Source organism: Mchenga conophoros, linkage group LG1 (genome assembly GCF_057382185.1).
Source record: "Mchenga conophoros isolate Kocher_MC1m ecotype Shallow Benthic linkage group LG1, M_conophoros_male_GT1.1, whole genome shotgun sequence".
Lineage (NCBI taxonomy): Eukaryota > Metazoa > Chordata > Actinopteri > Cichliformes > Cichlidae > Mchenga > Mchenga conophoros.
In genome coordinates, this window is record NC_140526.1 from 42,874,136 (window position 1) to 42,892,488 (window position 18,353).

Consider the following 18,353-nt stretch of genomic DNA (forward strand, 5'->3'; position numbering starts at 1 on the left):
GCTCAGTAGGTAGAGTGGTGGCCCCATGATCGGAAGGTCGGGGGTTCAACTCCACTGAATGGCTACCTTGAGGTACCCCTGAGCAAGGTACCGTCCCTACACACTGCTCCCCGGGCGCTGCATTGGTGGCTGCCCACTGCTTCACTGGGTGAATGGGTTAAATGCAGAGGAAATATTTCCCTAGGGGGACTAACACATACACATTATTATTATTATTAAGTATTTGTGATATATCTAGGGTTTTCATTACTTGTCCAAGGCATTCAACTATTTCACTTTTTCAGCAGCAGAGAGATCCTTTTTCTTTTTCCAAAGATTTTCAGCTCAAGATATTGTTGCATTATTATTCTTTGTAAATAAACGTTTCTTCTGAGAATCCTGTGTTTGCGTCCACCAGCTGGGGCGATCGTGGCTCAAGAGTTGGGAGTTCGCCTTGTAATCGGAAGGTTGCCGGTTCGAGCCCCAGCTTGGACAGTCTCGGTCGTTGTGTCCTTGGGCAAGACACTTCACCCGTTGCCTACTGGTGGTGGTCAGAGGGCCCGGTGGCGCCAGTGTCCGGCAGCCTCGCCTCTGTCAGTGCGCCCCAGGGTGGCTGTGGCTACATTGTAGCTTGCCATCACCAGTGTGTGAATGTGTGTGTGAATGGGTGGATGACAGGTTGTGTAAAGCGCTTTGGGGTCCTTAGGGACTAGAAAAGCGCTATACAAATACAGGCCATTTACCATTTACCATTTAGCTTCACTATCCTTGACAAATGAAGAAAATTTGAAAAAGCACCACAGAGATAATTCAGTATCTCGGTGCTGCCTCACTGGCTAAACAGGATGCTTGGCCTTTCTAAATGAAAATCCTTTGATTAAAAAATACCATAAACACACGTCTCTGACTAGCTTTTTTGTGAGCTACCTACATTTTGAACTTGACTATTTTTTTGCAACTTTCATGATGTTATTTTTAGCTTCTGGCATCCCTTCACATAAGATGTTAAACACTGTGGCTGTTGACAGCTCAAATGGCGACAGGTATGGCCAGTGTTGGGTAAGTTACTTTAAAATAGTAACTTAGTTACATTACTAGTTACTTCTCTCAAAAGTAACTCAGTTACTTCAAGTTACTCGTTACTTTCAAAGTAACTAGTTGCTAGAGAAAGTAACTTTGGTTTTACTCAGAATTCTCTTGTTAATGTGTTGCTTCCATAACTTTGCAGTCTTCTAGCTTGCTTACTTGCCACAGTGCACTGTGCCACCTACCAATAGAAAGGAAAAGATAATGTGCATATTTCCACGAGAGAAATCCCACGCCTGGACCGTCATTGACTGCTGCCATGATTCTAGCCTACGTCACAGCGTTATGTGCGCCTTTTACATCCAACACAAAAACTGCAGTCGTGGTGCTTTCGATTGTACTCAGAATTCGGAAATTCTGCCTTCTGAATAGGAAGATGTAGGTAACATCAGACTGCAGATGAGCTGCATACAGGCTGGACTGGGACAGAAAATTGGCCCAGGCATTTTTTAAAAAAATTTTTTATTATCTTTTTTTTTTTTTTTTTTGTGTCCCGTTTGGATCTTTAGCATCAGAATTGTTGTCTTAAGGCCAAGAAAGATGCCAAGCGGATTTATTTTACCAAGTGGATCATCATGGCCTTGCCATATTGGTCCATTTGATTGACCTTTATTATAATTATGAATTTATTTTATTTTCAGTTGCTACAAACGGGACAGACATGACTGGGGGATAGGACAGGGAGAAAGAATGAAGAGAGGGAGAGAAAGAAAACCAAAGGGGAGAAGAGACGGTGAGAAGGGGGGGAAGAAAGAAAAAAAAGAAAGAAAAAAAAAGCAAACAAAAAAAACAAAACACCTGGGTCACCTGTATGGAGAAAAAAAACAGAAGAGAAAGCAAACAACAAAGAGCAACATAATAAAAAAAACGGCACCATCACAATAAACTAGCTAGCAGTAGATAACAGTAGATACTAAATAATAAACGATATTGTGCAGCACGCAAGATAGACAGCGCACAATGTGCTTTGAGGCAGCAGCCAAGAAAGCTGTAGTCTAACTATTAATCATAGTTTTGCTAAATAAAAGGATCTGGCTTGCATCAGTCACATGATCACATTTAACCAATGATCGCCCTCGACGGCAGAACGCGCTGGTTACGAGCCGGGAACGAGCTCACAAAGAGCACGCGCATTTTTTGCGGTCCGGAGCTGTAGGAGAAACACAGACTTCCTTCATCCACCTGCTGGCCTCCAACACTTGCTAATGTTACTGAATCTGTGGAAGCTCCGCGATAGCCACCACACGAAGTAACGAGTAACGAGCCTATCTAAATCCCAGTAATGACTAACGCGTTCCTGATTTTGGCATAATAACTAGTTACCGTGCTCGTTACCACAATAATAATGTAGTTACTGTAACGCGTTACTTAATAACACGTTAGTCCCAACACTGGGTATGGCACACTCAAAAGTAAAAAGAATTTATCTAGTAATATTATTATTATAATTGCTGTAACTAAATAATTTGCCATATATGGGATGAATAAAGTATTTGTTATTGTCATCTTCTTCACATCTTTATGATGTTTTTCCACAACTACAGTTAACAGGTGTTTCTAATTAGAAATATAGCCACTAACAACGAACAATTAATTTTTTAAGGATAACTTATATAAAGCTTTTTGATTTTAATATCTTTAGATTTCACACCTTTTTAAAAAGTTAAACATGAATATCTGTTAACTTTATTATTTTTCTATTTTCAATGGGGAAAACAACAACAACAAACAAAACTGAACCACATTGCTGGAAAGTAGGAAACGATAGTCCCTTTCTACGGACCGTACCACGTTACACTTTGAACAAGGGAATTGTCACGTGCACTTTCACCATCGTTACGGACAGAAAGGAAGAAGTAAGATCGCTTCGTTTCGTTTCAAGGAACGATTCTACATTAAGCCATTCAAATTTAAAAGGAAGCAAATATCATGCTGATGTTGGTTCTGACCGGTTCCTTTAAACCTCTCCACCCCCTTTACAGCTGTCGAATGGAAATGGTTCAGCATAAGGAGACTGCCATTTTACACAGTGACTTCTAGTTAAATCTATGAAGTGACAGACCACAAGTTATCCACACGTGTTGTGGTCAGTTTGTTTTCCGAGCGGTGCAATATTTTTAAACGTCACACTGTTACATAATAAGCAAATATCCAAAACACGATTTCGTCTGTTAAGCACAAATCCAACTAACAGTGAAGTAAAGAACCCGGGTAAGTAGTTGAGCATTTTAAGTTAACTGTTGTCGCTAGCGTTAATGACACAGACAACTCACGAAGAGGCAGCTGCTGGGCTTGGAGCATAGTTTGATGGCCCGGCAAAAATATTGTTTAAGTCACGTCATGACGAGTTTGGGTTGGTTCGCGTAAGGGAGCTGTGCTTACAGTATCATTTGGTAGTAGCGATACGAATCATTAACTCACTTGAAAGGTTTGTGAATATGTGCACATAAATATGTCCAATATAAATGTATGTATTGTACAAAATACACATACATGTGACGTCACCGAAAGCGGAAGTCACCCCTGCCACCTCTCTCGCAGTAATAGTGGACTTTTTTTTTATTTAAGTCTGATCTGTTAAACTGTTAAGCTTCTCTGCACCAGGCAACAAGACCGCCTCCCAGCTTTAATAGCAAGCTCGAGTTTAGAAGATATATAGCCAAGAGGTCTGAGCTAAACCTTTGATCCTCTGGAGTGTATCACTTCCTGTATTAGTGTAAAGCAGAGAATCATAGCATGCTGCATGGATGCTACTTGTACTGCAGTAAACAGCCAGCACCAAAACATATTTTGGACAGCTAAAGTCAGCAGTTTATCTTCAGGCTGTTTTTCAGGGTTCAGTCTTCTGCTGGTCAGCTCATTGGATTAAAGTTAATGTAGTAAAAGAGAGAAAACTGTATAATTCTGAATTATACTAATGCATGAAGCATTCACACAGCAACCTGAGGTAACTGATTGTTGCTGAGGTAAAGTTGTTTGTTTTTGTCAGAGAAGTCTGGAATTAACATCTCCAGTAAAATAAAAAAATGCTGTGTGACAGCAAGTAAAGTGGTGAATGTACTCTTAATATAACCAAAATAACTGTTTACTATCTTGATAATCAATCATCCAAGTAAGGAAATCACAAAAAGTTGATACCGACGAGGCCTGATCAGCAGCAGGTGTGTGGCTTCGGGTGTGGCCACCCCCCCCCCCCCCCCCCCCCACAAGTGCTCAGACACACAGCCACCCACACACATATGTACAAGCATAGAGAAGGGGAAGCAACACCAAAAATACATAATAATATAACAGGTCCATGACTGCCCAGGGGTCCTGGGTCGCCCAGTCCAGGACCCCTTGCTGTCATCGGCTTGACTTTGTATCTCAAATTATTCAAATGTTTCACCTTCCTAAGGAACATTATGAAGGTGCTAAGAAAAAAAGGCAAAGATGTGGTTGTCGGTGGCCTAACCAACTTCAACTTCATTTGTATGGTACATTTAAAACAACTATTGTTGACCAAAGTGCTTTACAGGTTCAGCAAGTGAAAACAGTGATAAGGGACAATAGAAATAATGACAAGACAGATGTGGAGCACTAGTAGTGATTCAGGGCCTGACAATGCAAGCGTGTCAGCAGCATTTGCAGCTGATATTTAGTTGTAACTCAATGGCCTAGGCATTTTTAAACAAGAACATTTCCCTGGGAACTACTAGACTATTTGGGAAATTCTTGACTATTGTGGCAGATTATTGACACACTATCATTTATTTTGCTGTTGCCTTTAACTTTATAGGTTTTCCTGTTTCTACAGTAACATTTAATTGTCTGGAAGTCAGTAGCATGCTCTCTTTGCTGCATTTCAGTTGTGGCAAGCAAACAGCTTCTGGATATGTTACACCCACCACTGATGGTGGTGGTAGACTGACTAGTGTGCAAACTGGTAAAGACTTGACACAGTAATTAAGATCATTAATGTGGTATTGTAATCATTATTTCTTTTAGACCACAGTCATTTTAATGTTTTTGTGAATTGCTGGGTTATGAATAATTTGTTAATGTTCAGTTGTTTGCCAAGTTAGCTTGCTTCCTGTGGGTTGCCATCGTTAGATAAAGTGATTAGATTCCTAATCACTGAAGTCAACTTAGCTTGAGTGTCTAGTGGCTCTAGCATATTGATTTATGTGTTGGATGTCTTTGTAAAAAAAAAAATTTCTTTTTTTTAAACATATTTGTTTCAGGGCTCTAGACTAACCTTTTGCCATGGTTGCACTGGAGCACCTAACTTCTTTTTTTCTTAGGTGCACCCAAATGTTTTAACCACATCGCTTAACACCGCAGCTTTACATGTTCACTTTTTTAAAAAAATTGCTGTCCATACTAGAGATGGACCGATCCGATATTACGTATCGGTATCGGTCCGATACTGACCTAAATTACTGGATCGGATATAGGAGAAAAATAAAAAATGTAATCCGATCCATTAAATATCACGAAAGCACCTCACAAAACTTGCAACACGCCGAGAAGTAAAGCAAGTGTGTAAGTCCATCTCTGAATGTAAAGCATTCCTGCGTTAAGCTTAACAAACGATATATGGAGCGACTGCCTCTCCTGCTGCTACTTCAATCATGAAACTGCTTAATGACCAGCTGATCGGCTTTTCTGTTGCGAGTCCGTGTCTGTTGTTTGCTTTTGGCCCACTTTGCACCAGAAAGAGGAAACCAGTGGATAAACAACAGCAGCACGTTTAAGCTTGATCAGCTGTTGTTAGAATGTATTTATTATTACTTTCTACTCGAGGATCTTTTTCTACGTAGCTGACGCTGGTAACTGTGCAGGGGCGGAGCTAGCAAAGTTTAGCCAGGGGGGCTGATAGGGCATTAACAGGGAAAAGGGGGCACAAAGACATACTTTTCTTTCTTATTCTCATTTAAAATGTCGAGCTTTTAATAAATAATTATCTGACACCCAAAGTTTTAATTTGATGCAAAATGAATAGAAGTCAATTACTGTATATAGTGACTATTAAGTCTAATATATATATACCTAACTAATATATAAGCTATAGTACTAATATGTAAGCTATAGTACTTTTTCCTTTGGGAAGGTACCATCTGTGCAGTGTGCAATTTTGTTGAAGAAAGATGTTGAATCTATTTAACATTTTAATATATTGAAAAATAATTGATTTCTGTGCATTTTTTTTCACACTGCATCAAATTAAGGTTGATTACGTCGATTAAGCATCATGAGGTGGAGCGTGAGGGGTGGTTCCCTATTTTGGGGCAGGGATAGCTCAGTAGGTAGAGTGGTGGCCCCATGATCGGAAGGTCGGGGGTTCGATTCCCCTGAACAGCTACCCTGAGGTACCCCTGAGCAAGGTACCGTCCCTACACACTGCTCCCCGGGCGCCCAATGGCTGCCCACTGCTTCACTGAGTGAATGGGTTAAATGCAGAGAGGGATTTTCCCCACGGGGACCAATAAAGTACACTTTCTTCTTCTTTCTTCTTTTATTTATTTATTTTTGTTGTTGCTGGGAGTTGGAACCCTATTAGTTAGGTTGCTTAATATTTACGCTAAGTACTCTTTAAAATACCAGAATAGGGAGGATGGTGTAGGTTTAAGTTTATTACATTGATCAGTATTGCTGAACTATGAAATATTTTTTTTGCATACAGGTATAACAGAATAGCTTTAGTGTAGTTGTTGTTTTAAACTTGAGTATGAACTTATACAAAATGCAGCAAGATATTTAAAAACAGTTTTGTTGATTAAAAAACACTATATCGGATTCATATCGGTATCGGCAGATATCCAAATTTATGATTTATGGACATAAAAAAGTGGTATCGTGCCATCTCTAGTCCATACTGGCAACATTGATTTGTAAAGGATTAACTAACAATCTTGTTCTTTATTTGTAGCACATTTCTACAAGAAAGATAAGTTACCATATTTTTTGGACCCTAAAGTGCACCAGATAATAAGGCGCATGAAACCAAACAGTCAGATAAGTCAAACTTTACTCAACTCATTCCTCCACTTCTGTACCATTGATTCATTAATGTTAAATTCTGTCACAGCAGCATGTCTCTTAACAGGTGCCATTTTGAGGTCCCTATACACACACAATATGGTAATATTATGTTGAAGCGCATATTAATCTGTGAGGCTCCAGTAGGGCTGGGCCATATCATATTGTTCAACAGTAATACCGGTATAATGTGAGGCAATGATAATTAGAGATGGCACGATACCACTTTTTTATGTCCGATACCGATATCATAAATTTGGATATCTGCCGATACCGATATGAATCCGATATAGTGTTTTTTAATCAACAAAACTGTTTTTTAAATATCTTGCTGCATTTTGTATAAGTTCATACTCAAGTTTAAAACAACAACTACACTAAAGCTATTCTGTTATACCTGTATGCAAAAAAAAATATTTCATAGTTCAGCAATACTGATCAATGTAATAAACTTAAACCTACACCATCCTCCCTATTCTGGTATTTTAAAGAGTACTTAGCATAAATATTAAGCAACCTAACTAATAGGGTTCCAACTCCCAGCAACAACAAAAATAAATAAATAAAAAATAGGGAACCACCCCTCACGCTCCACCTCATGATGCTTAATCGACGTAATCAACCTTAATTTGATGCAGTGTGAAAAAAAATGCACAGAAATCAATTCTTTTTCAAGAAATATTAAATAGATTCAACATCTTTCTTCAACAAAATTGCAGACTGCACAGATGGTACCTTCCCAAAGGAAAAAGTACTATAGCTTACTAGGGTATATTAGACTTAACAGTTACTATATACAGTAATTGACTTCTATTCATTTTGCATCAAATTTAAACTTTGGGTGTCAGATAATTATTTATTAAAAGCTCGACATTTTAAATGAGAATAAGAAAGAAAAGTATGTCTTTGTGCCCCCTTTTCCCTGTTAATGCCCTATCGGCCCCCCTGGCTAAACTTTGCTAGATCCGCCCCTGCACAGTTACCAGCCGTCAGCTACGTAGAAAAAGATCCTGGAGTAGAAAGTAATATTAAATAAATACTAACAACAGCTGATCAAGCTTAAACGTGCTGCTGTTGTTCAGCCGCTGGTTTCCTCTTTCTGGTGCAAAGTGGGCCAAAAGCAAACAAGAGACACGGACTCGCGACAGAAAAGCCGATCAGCTGATCATTAAGCAGTTTCATGATTGAAGTAGCAGCCGGAGAGCGAGAGGCAGTCGCTCGTTAAGCTTAACGCAGGAATGCTTTACAAACATTCAGAGATGGACTTACACACTTGCTTTACTTCTCTCGGGATAATTTTGTCGGAGATGAAATGCCGGGTTGCTAGCGAAGCTCCAAATGCTATCCAGACCACCACAGGTCCCGCATGCCACAGCCGCTCTATCACGTGATGCATACTGCTCCAACGTGCTAACATTCTGAGGTGAGTTACGGCGTGTTGCAAGTTTTGTGAGGTGCTTTCGTGATATTTAATGGATCGGATTACATTTTTTATTTTTCTCCGATATCCGATCCAGTAATTTAGGTCAGTATCGGACCGATACCGATACGTAATATCGGATCGGTCCATCTCTAATGATAATACAATGAAATATCGCGATAGAATATGGGTAAAACGCGCATGCGCAGTGCCTTTGTTTTCATACGCACATGGCGGCGACAGTGAATGAGAAGGGGCGAAAGTGGATCGTTGAATGAAACAGGTGAACCAGAATTGGTTTGTAAAAATGCTGCAGCTTCAGTGGTGCGGAACTGGTTTGGCTTTCGTCCGTCAGATACACAACAAAGCACATTTTTTGGTAGAGCATGCAAGCGGGCCGTCGTTATTACCGAACTGATTTTATGAACACGGCGCTGAAAAATCTGTCAAAAATGTTTTAGTACAACTTTGCTAAGCTACGAAGCCGCACCGCTTGGATTGTCGTAGCATTACGGCTGCCGTAGTCGGGAGCCTTGTGCATTGTGTGTGTGTGTGTATAACCTCTTTTTAAGTTTTGTGGATATTATACGTGGTTATGCTGAGGATATGTCGGCCAGTTTCCACTGGAAATGCCTTTTGGTTAAACTGTCAGCAAGGAATTTGCATTTGCACTGTAAAATGTTTATATAGCTTTAATGCACATAAAAAAAAAAAACAAACGAAAGGATATTAAGTGCGCCTTATAGTCCGAAGAATACGGTAATGAAAAAGTTCCTGTGCTTAAAGTGCTTCACTGAGCTGAAATTTAAACTTAAAATGTCTCAAGATATATAAAATGAAGTCCAAATTAAAAGTGCCTCAAAGACTTCGAACTGAAGATCTCAGTATCTGAACATCTTACCTTGGGCATCAACATCTGAGAGGTTCCGCTATTGACTATCTCTCATTGGTTTAGACCACGATATGGAGCAGCAGCACGGAGTTGGTGTGGCGGTGCTTCAGCAGCCCTCTAAGCAGCTCTAAGCGGCCCTCTAAACGCGACCAAATTGGCCGAACTCCTAGAGCCTTGTGTTTGTAATTGGTTTCTTTTGTGTCTTGTCCTGATGTGTCTCTTGTGTGTATGTGTGGGTTTGTGTTTTACTAGTACTACTAGGCCTTGGATGGATAGCCTTGACCCTGAAACACTGTATGTGTCTCAAGAACACACTGGTCTGCCCTCACATGTCCTTGCTACCGTGGAAGGCCCCAACCTGGAACTGAGGGGGTAAGTGTGTGTGTGTGTGTGTGTGTGTGTGTGTGTGTGTGTGTGTGTGTGTGTGTGTGTGTGTGTGTGTGTGTGTGTGTGTGTGTGTGTGTGTGTGTGTGTGTGGATATGGAGCACCATAACTACTCTGCATCCAAAAGTCCACATTAGCAAAAATGCACTGGTTGCTAATGAAGACTAGCTAACATAGTTAGAGGAAGCTAAGAGCAAAAGATGCACCAGTTGGACACATTTCACAGTTGCTGTTGCCGTTTCCTTGTTTGCAATAGTTTGTGGTCGATGTCCAAACCACTGTTTGGAAAAGTTTCATCAGAAGCACCGTTCTTTTCAACTTTTTCTCACCTTTCTTTCACCTCTCTCTCTCTCTCACTCTCAATGTCTGTCATTACATTAACTTTGCATTTTTTGCACTTAAGATAACAAGTTACTGTCTACCGTCTTGATAGTGTCACCTTCAACTCATCTCTGTCTTTTCTTCTTCTCTTGTGTGTTTTCATGCATGTATGTGTGTACACACACAAAGTAAACTAAGAACACAGAAAAGCGATAAAGCAGCACTAATGTAAATGACAACAAAGTGCGGTAAAGACTCTTAATCTAAGCTGTAATTAAGTAAGTTGCGTGAATATGCACAACTGCATGAATATAACGCAAATAAAATTTCCCGGAGGAACCCACCCAAGGAATTAATAAAGTTTCATCTAATCTAATCTGAATAATATAAAATCTGATACCAGCGTTAAATTATTAAGGTGTATTGGTGTATTTATTATTTTTGCATAGAACCATCAAATCCACTTTTTGTCAAATTAAATGCTTTAAAGATCTGGTCCACATCAGAACTGCACAAATAATCTATAAAGCAGCAAACCAATATTTGCTGCAAATAAGATCAAATCATCATGGCCTGATAGGAATCCTTATGTTCAGCTAGCCTGTCATAATAACTAATGTAAATATCACAGCATTTAAGTCACAGATAAAGTAAAAAAGAAAGGGCATCATTATATATTGTCATATTTTCGCTCAAAGTGCTTTATTATGCCTCATTCACTGATTCACACCCATTAATACAAGCACTTCAGATATACTCACAGTTTGTTGAAATCACACATTTATTATCTCATATTAATTATGCACATCAAAGCTGACCAAGAAAACCGCCTTCATATTTTTCTGTATTTTACCCTCAGTTATTTTGACACAAAGGAATCTGCTGTGATGCTCACACCTTTAACGCTGGTTTGAGGGCGGAGTCAAGGAGGCCATTTACGTGAAAAGGGAAAGACCATCTCTGAATGGAGGAGGGGGCCTAAGGGTACATCTGTCACCATCTTACAATGCTGTGATTGCAGCCATTCCCCAGCTCTCTGTGAATGGGACTCATGGCCATTGATCAGTGGGTTTTGGTCAGTGGTTGTTGATCAATGGTCATGAGAATTTGCATAATTATGATTAAGGAACTGACCTCCCAGCCCATTGTTCCTTCAGTGGGCTGGTTTCAGTCATTATGCAAATTTAAAGTCACTTGGATGAGTGACGAAACCTTTCTCCCACAAAACGCTACGTCCAGATGAACAGAATCAACTTTTGGAGAGGTGAAAATACTAGTAGTGCTAGCTGCACGGCGTCAACACATTAACGAGGTAACCGCTGACGCTAACCGCGACGCTAACGTGTTGACGCTCCACGCATGGGGCATTCCGCGGTAACTTGTTAACGGAGATTTGCCGCGTTAATACGGTTATGGTGTTATGGTATCATTTTAACGAGAGTAACGGTGCAGCACTAAAATAGTAATCTCCAAACGTTTTCTTTTTTATCGACCAGCTCCTCTTTGATAGCTGCCGTCTCCATCTTGTCATTGCCTGCGGGTGAAGCGATGGGGGAGGTGGAGTTTTGTCCAGTGAAGGAGAGAGGCGAGGCAGAGTAACGCAGCGTAGAGACAAAAGTGGACGAAAGAGAGGCAAACTTGCGGTTCCACAAGTATAATTATTATGTAACATAGACTATATCGATATAAACGATATTGTCACATCTCATGTCTCGTATAAAAATATATCGATATATTTAAAAACTCGATATATCGCCCAGTCCTAATTCCACCATCATCTTTCTGTGTGGATTTTGCATGTTCTCCTGTGTTTTCGTGGGTTCTTTTGCACTGTCCACTTCCTGCTGTGACAAAACAAATTTCCCACGTGTGGGACTAATAAAGGTTATCTTATCTTCTCTCCAGTAGAGCAGGGCGATATGACCAAAAATATTTATCACGATATACATTTGAAAATTTGCGGTAACGATATAACTGACGATATAATTGACACAAGACAAAATACTTTACATAAAATCGTTTCGAGGTCAGTAAACACAACCAGAGTTCATACATAAGGCACACGGGATTATAAGGGGCTCTGTCGACTTTCAGAAAAATCAAAGGATGATTTTAAGTGCACCGTATTTTCCAAAACAACACGGTAATAACGATGGCCCGGTAGCATGCTCTACCAAAAATAGTGCTTTGTTGTGTATCTGACGGACGAAAGCTAAACCAGTTCCACACCAGTGAAGTTGCAGCATTTTTACAAACCAGTTCTGGTTCATCCATTTCATTCAACGATCCACTTTTGCTCTTCTCGTTCTGCGTCAACGCCGTGTGCGTATGTAAACAAAGGCACTGTGCCTTGCTGGAGGGGAAAAGTGAAGACGCCCATGCAGAGTGCAGCATATGTAAGGAATAACAGACGGGTGTGTTTTAATCTGATCCAATTTGTCTTTTAGACAGTGGAGGAAAATGTGTACTGTCTTACATTGTGTCGAAATGAAGGCACAGAGGTCAAATGCTGCCTTTTGCAGATTCGGTCTGTTTATTTTTTTTTAATTTGTAGTAAATTATTGCCTGGTTTGTTTGTCACTGTATTAATATAGTTGTGCTCAACTAACAGTGTCTTTTTTTTGTTTCTTTGTTGAGGACTTACGTGGGTCAAAGCATGTTTTTATATTAAATTATAACATGTCAGTAAACTGTATGTCCCTTGATATAATTATTTTCCAGTGTAACCCTTGGTGAACTTAATTGTTTGTGTGTAGCTGTGAGTTTAGGCTGCACACACAAAGGCGTTATTTGATATTGGTTCATGTATATCTTTACACACAAAAATCACACACAGACCTGTGCAGCATGTAAGACAACAGCGAAAACACGGGCCCCTCAGGCCGGAACCTAATTGTTACTCTTGGTGTAGCTAGTCCAGGGATTAGCTGCTGGCTGGGGAGTACTATTCACTCCCCTTTTCATTCCCTCTGACCACTGGGCCTTATCACCATCAATCTGACACCTTGTTTATCTGACGCTGCAGCCAGATTTGCTGGCCTAGGAGAAATGTTCACAAAGGCCCTGGATCATCAGCACTTTGATTGTGGTCATTCATATGGCTATTACGCACTCTAGTCCCAGTTATCCCAGCATCCCTCTGTTTCCATGAACTACATGCAGTTTTTAGTCTCTGTCCCAGAGCCTGGTAAGCTAACCTGAAGGCCTGCCAGTTTGTCTCTGACGTTTTTGTTCTTCTTTCATCTCAAACATAAGTGTCCCTTTACTTGATTTTTTTTTTTTTGGTTTGTTTTTGTGTTCAAACACACGGGTTTTCATGTGGATTGGTTTATTTTTTTCCCTCTGGTTTTTTGCACACTGCTGCCCTATGACACCAGTCCTCGGGGACTTAACAGCAAGTGTGCAATCTGGAGTTTGCCTCTACCTTCTGATCGCCTTGTGAGTTTACTTCCATTGTGCTGAAGAAGAAGAAAGATACAGATTTTATCAGCATGGCTTCTTTTAAGCTGGATTTTCTCCCAGAGATGATGGTGGACCATTGCTCTTTAAATGCTAGTCCTGTGTAAGTAACCCTTCCTAGCCAGGTTCATTATTCCAGGTGCCTCTTGAAGTCAGCTGGAAAGAATTGTAGTGGAGTGTACATTTAGCAATAAATATGTGTACTACAAGATAGTGAAATTCCTCAGAAGTCCCGATTTCAACATCTTTTTTTTTTTTTGTTATATATATATATACAAGACATTCAGTGTTTGTGTCGGCAGTCTATGTATATGCTTTTATTTAAAGCTGTATTTCCTTTTATAGTGAAAGAGTTAAAAAATAAATACTTAAAAAAAACTAATTATGCGCTCCATCAAATATGCATTCTGTTTAACAAAAAAAACGAGCTTGTAGGTCTTTCACTACATGGGTTCCTTAAAATTTCAGCAAAAAGTCTTCCCTGGAAAAAAAGTCCAGATTATTGTCAATAATGGAATTTGTATTTAAGCAGGAGTCCACTATGTGTATGTTACTGGCATAGTGCAGCCTGAACTTTTCTGTACATAACCTGATAAAGATGGTGTGAGATCGCAAAAGCCAGCGCAGCTTAATTAGACATTAAAAATTCCTTAGTGCATTGTAAGGCTAGTACAGGTAATAATCTGTAGTGCTTTGATTATTTTAGTAATTGAGTGTTCTATCGCTTATTCCATTTGAAATCACATAAGAAGTACTTATGCATTAATTAATAAGTAATAATAAATATTCAGGATAGGAAAAAGCCCCACAGGGCAGCGTGTAAAATGGGTGGGCAGCGTGCAAGGTCCCCTGTGATGACCCTGTTTTTCCTGAGACAGGAGGATCTGGCAATGGCCTCCAGGGCTGGCAGAGGGCTGCCTTTTGGGGCATTGTTAATAACCCTCTGTGCAGCCTTCCTGCTCTCAGTATTGGCCCCTGTGTACCAAACTCCCAGGCAGTAAGAGAGCATGCCCTCCACTGAGGAGTGGTAGAAGGCCAGCAGCAGCTTCTGGTCTTCAGACTGAAAAAAGCACTTTCTTTCAAACAATACTCGGTTGAGACGAGGAATATATCCTCCACACCGCTGCCCTGCCACCAGCCTGAGTGGATGATACAAAACAGGACTGATTAATGTTTTCATGTTGTTTACACCAAATTCTGACCCTACCGTTCACAGCAGACATTGACTCAACAGACCATTAGAATTGCTTCAGTTTCCTTGTTCTTGTTTTGTTCTTATCTGATAGGAGTGGCACCTGGCATGGTTTTCCGCTGCTGTAACCCATTTCTTCCAAGATTAGGCGTGTTATGTGTTCACAGATGGACTTCTTAATATCACGGTTGTTTACCTTAGTGGGCTTGTTATTGAATTAATGTTGGCTTCGTATCAGATTGAAGCAGCCTGACTATTCTGCTCCGATCTCAGGCATAAACAAGAAATTTTCACCCACAAAACTGCCGCTCACTGGATATTTAAATTTTTTAGACCATTCTCTATAACTTAGAGAGCTGATTGAGCAAATTAGCAGTATCTGAAATACTTAGAACAGCAGCATCAAAAACCGTCCACATTAAGTCACTTAAATAACTTTTCCTCACCATTCTGTTGCCTGGTTTGAACTTCAGTGCATCATCTCGACTCTGTCTACATGCTGGAATGCATTGAGTTGCTACCATGTGATTGGCTCACTAGTTATTTGCATTAATGTGTCGTTGATCAAGTGTATCTAACAAAGAGGCGAATGCCCTAAGCGCCTTGAGATGACTGCTGTTGTGATTTGGTGCTAGATGAGTAAAATTAAAGTGAAATTAATTCAATTAACATATTTTGTGTCCCTTTCGTGAGTATTCATAGAATTAATCAGTAAAAACCACAATCAGTCATTTATGCTCCTAATCAGAGGTGATTTTAGAGAAATGTGTGAAAATGTGACCATAGCCACTTTCTGTCAGACCCTAATCGATAAATGTTGTACATGTACACTATTGTTTAATGCATACTTTTAAGTTTGTTTCTAGCTCCAATTTAATGGACGGTTGTCTGTCTTTCTAGTGGGAAGAAGATGAATGGGTCCCTGGACCACCCTGACCAACCAGATATTGATGCCATTAAAATGTTTGTTGGACAGATTCCCCGGTCTTGGTCGGAAGAGCAGCTTCGTGAACTGTTTGAACCTTATGGAGCAGTCTACGAGATTAATGTTCTCCGAGACCGCAGCCAGAATCCACCGCAGAGCAAAGGTCGGCGGCATGTAGTTATACTCACATAAGGTCATTAAGAAACAGCAAATATCCAGATGAGAGAGGCATAATACAACAGCTGTATTCATTCTGAACCTGTAGTAGTCTAATATGTCACCCTTAAATGTAACTTCTTTGTCACAATTACAAACACAATTTGTTCAAACTAAATGGGCTGCAGTAGGGGTGGGCAATATAAACGATATACGATATAAACGATATAAATTTGGCCAACGATAGAGATTTTGACTATATCGCTCTATCGCGATAGCGTATGTTGATGATGTCATCAAGCTGCGCCTGTTTTGGTCGAAAGCATCGCAGCGGCTACAACCATTATCATCTGCAAATTATGGCGACAGTCACAGCAAAGAGATGAAGCACTGTTGAAATATGGGGAAAGCCAAAAACTGCGCTTCCTCCACTTCCGTAACATTGATTCATTAATGTTGAATTCTCTCACAGCTGTTCTGTTCCCATGTTGTTGCAGTATATTAATAACTAACCTCGTATTGTGGATGAATAATCTCAGTTGTTCTCCTGACTGAAGTTTGGCCCGTGTACAGCATCCTGCTATGCGATTGCATTTGTCCCTGACCACCAGAATCCCTCACGTTAACTTTTAATGAGTGGGAAAAAAGTTGGCGTTCATCCTCCAGCTTCACTGTGCTAATGTTATGCTAACATAGCTGTGTCGCTAGCAATCACGTAGCACAACATTATATACCAGCTAGTCCAACTTCAGTAACCCTGCAAACGCCGCTGCTGTTTAGTTTTCTGTCTTCATTTATGTTGGAAGTGATAGCAGAGCTGTACATTTGAATTAGTTTCAAAAATCTCTCAGTCAGAACATGCTATGAAATGTTTAGGTGGAAACTAGCGAGCTAACTTCCTGCTAACTTCTAACTCCGTTAAATTTAAGAAATTCTGTTTTCATGGATGCCTGGATGTTAAACTTAATTGTTACACCTGGTAAAGCAGCAACGCTGATGATTTAATTAAAGATGAAAGAATTTAGACCGTTTTTAACTCTTAGTGTTGGTTTGACTTTGGGAAGTGGACGGAGTTTTGGACCCAGATTACTCCGCGAAGCTCCTCCCTACGGCAGCCGTAATGCTCTGACGATCCATCAAGCAGTGCCGCTTACCAAAGTTGTACTAAAACATTTTTAACAGATTTCTGCAGCCAAAATCTGTTCATACATAAGGCCCACTCTCGATTTTTGAGAATATTAAAGGATTTTAAGTCCTTATAGTGTGGAAAATACGTTATACAGAAGAAAAGAATATATCGCGATATATATTGTTACCGCACATGCTTCAAATTAGATCGCGATATGAATTTTAGGCCATATCGCCCAGCCCTAGGCTGCAGTCTTCAGGTCAGATGACACCTGCCGAACAGGTGCTGGCATTACATTCATAAGGAGAAAATTTCTACATCAACAGCCTGCAAGTATGAGTTTTGGGGGGTTGGAATTAGAGATGGCACAATACCACTTTTTTATGTCCGATACCGATACCGATATCATAAATTTGGATATCTGCCGATACCGATATGAATCCGATATAGTGTTTTTTAATCAACAAAACTGTTTTTTAAATATCTTGCTGCATTTTGTATAAGTTCATACTCAAGTTTAAAACAACAACTACACTAAAGCTATTCTGTTATACCTGTATGCAAAAAAAAATATTTCATAGTTCAGCAATACTGATCAATGTAATAAACTTAAACCTACACCATCCTCCCTATTCTGGTATTTTAAAGAGTACTTAGCGTAAATATTAAGCAACCTAACTAATAGGGTTCCAACTCCCAGCAACAACAAAAATAAATAAATAAAAAATAGGGAACCACCCCTCACACTCCACCAGTGAAGCAGTGGGCAGCCATTGGGCACCCGGGGAGCAGTGTGTAGGGACGGTACCTTGCTCAGGGGTACCTCAGGGTAGCTGTTCAGGGGAATCGAACCCCCGACCTCCCGATCATGGGGCCACCACTCTACCTACTGAGCTATCCCTGCCCCAAAATAGGGAACCACCCCTCACGCTCCACCTCATGATGCTTAATCGACGTAATCAACCTTAATTTGATGCAGTGTGAAAAAAAAATGCACAGAAATCAATTATTTTTCAAGAAATATTAAATAGATTCAACATCTTTCTTCAACAAAATTGCAGACTGCACAGATGGTACCTTCCCAAAGGAAAAAGTACTATAGCTTACTAGGGTATATATATTAGACTTAACAGTTACTATATACAGTAATTGACTTCTATTCATTTTACATCAAATTAAAACTTTGGGTGTCAGATAATTATTTATTAAAAGCTCGACATTTTAAATGAGAATAAGAAAGAAAAGTATGTCTTTGTGCCCCCTTTTCCCTGTTAATGCCCTATCGGCCCCCCTGGCTAAACTTTGCTAGCTCCGCCCCTGCACAGTTACCAGCGTCAGCTACGTAGAAAAAGATCCTCGAGTAGAAAGTAATATTAAATACATTCTAA

The 18,353-nt window shown here is 40.0% G+C and overlaps 1 protein-coding gene across 5 annotated transcripts in view; it reads left to right on the forward strand.

Moving 5' to 3' along the window:
• Positions 1 to 2,832: 2,832 nt before the first annotated feature.
• celf1 (cugbp, Elav-like family member 1) overlaps positions 2,833 to 18,353 on the forward strand; it is a 55,041-nt gene continuing 39,520 nt past the window's right edge. The window contains exons 1-3 of one of the 5 annotated variants that reach the window (XM_085279247.1): positions 2,833 to 2,921; positions 9,651 to 9,770; positions 15,656 to 15,843. In XM_085279247.1, coding sequence (XP_085135373.1) covers positions 9,667 to 9,770; positions 15,656 to 15,843 — 292 coding nt within the window. In that variant the 5' untranslated portion in view covers positions 2,833 to 2,921; positions 9,651 to 9,666. Of the gene's footprint in view, positions 2,922 to 2,958; positions 3,277 to 9,650; positions 9,771 to 13,148; positions 13,667 to 15,655; positions 15,844 to 18,353 lie in introns of those variants that run through there. The other 4 variants (XM_085279237.1, XM_085279254.1, XM_085279263.1 and 1 more) reach the window with 4 other exon arrangements.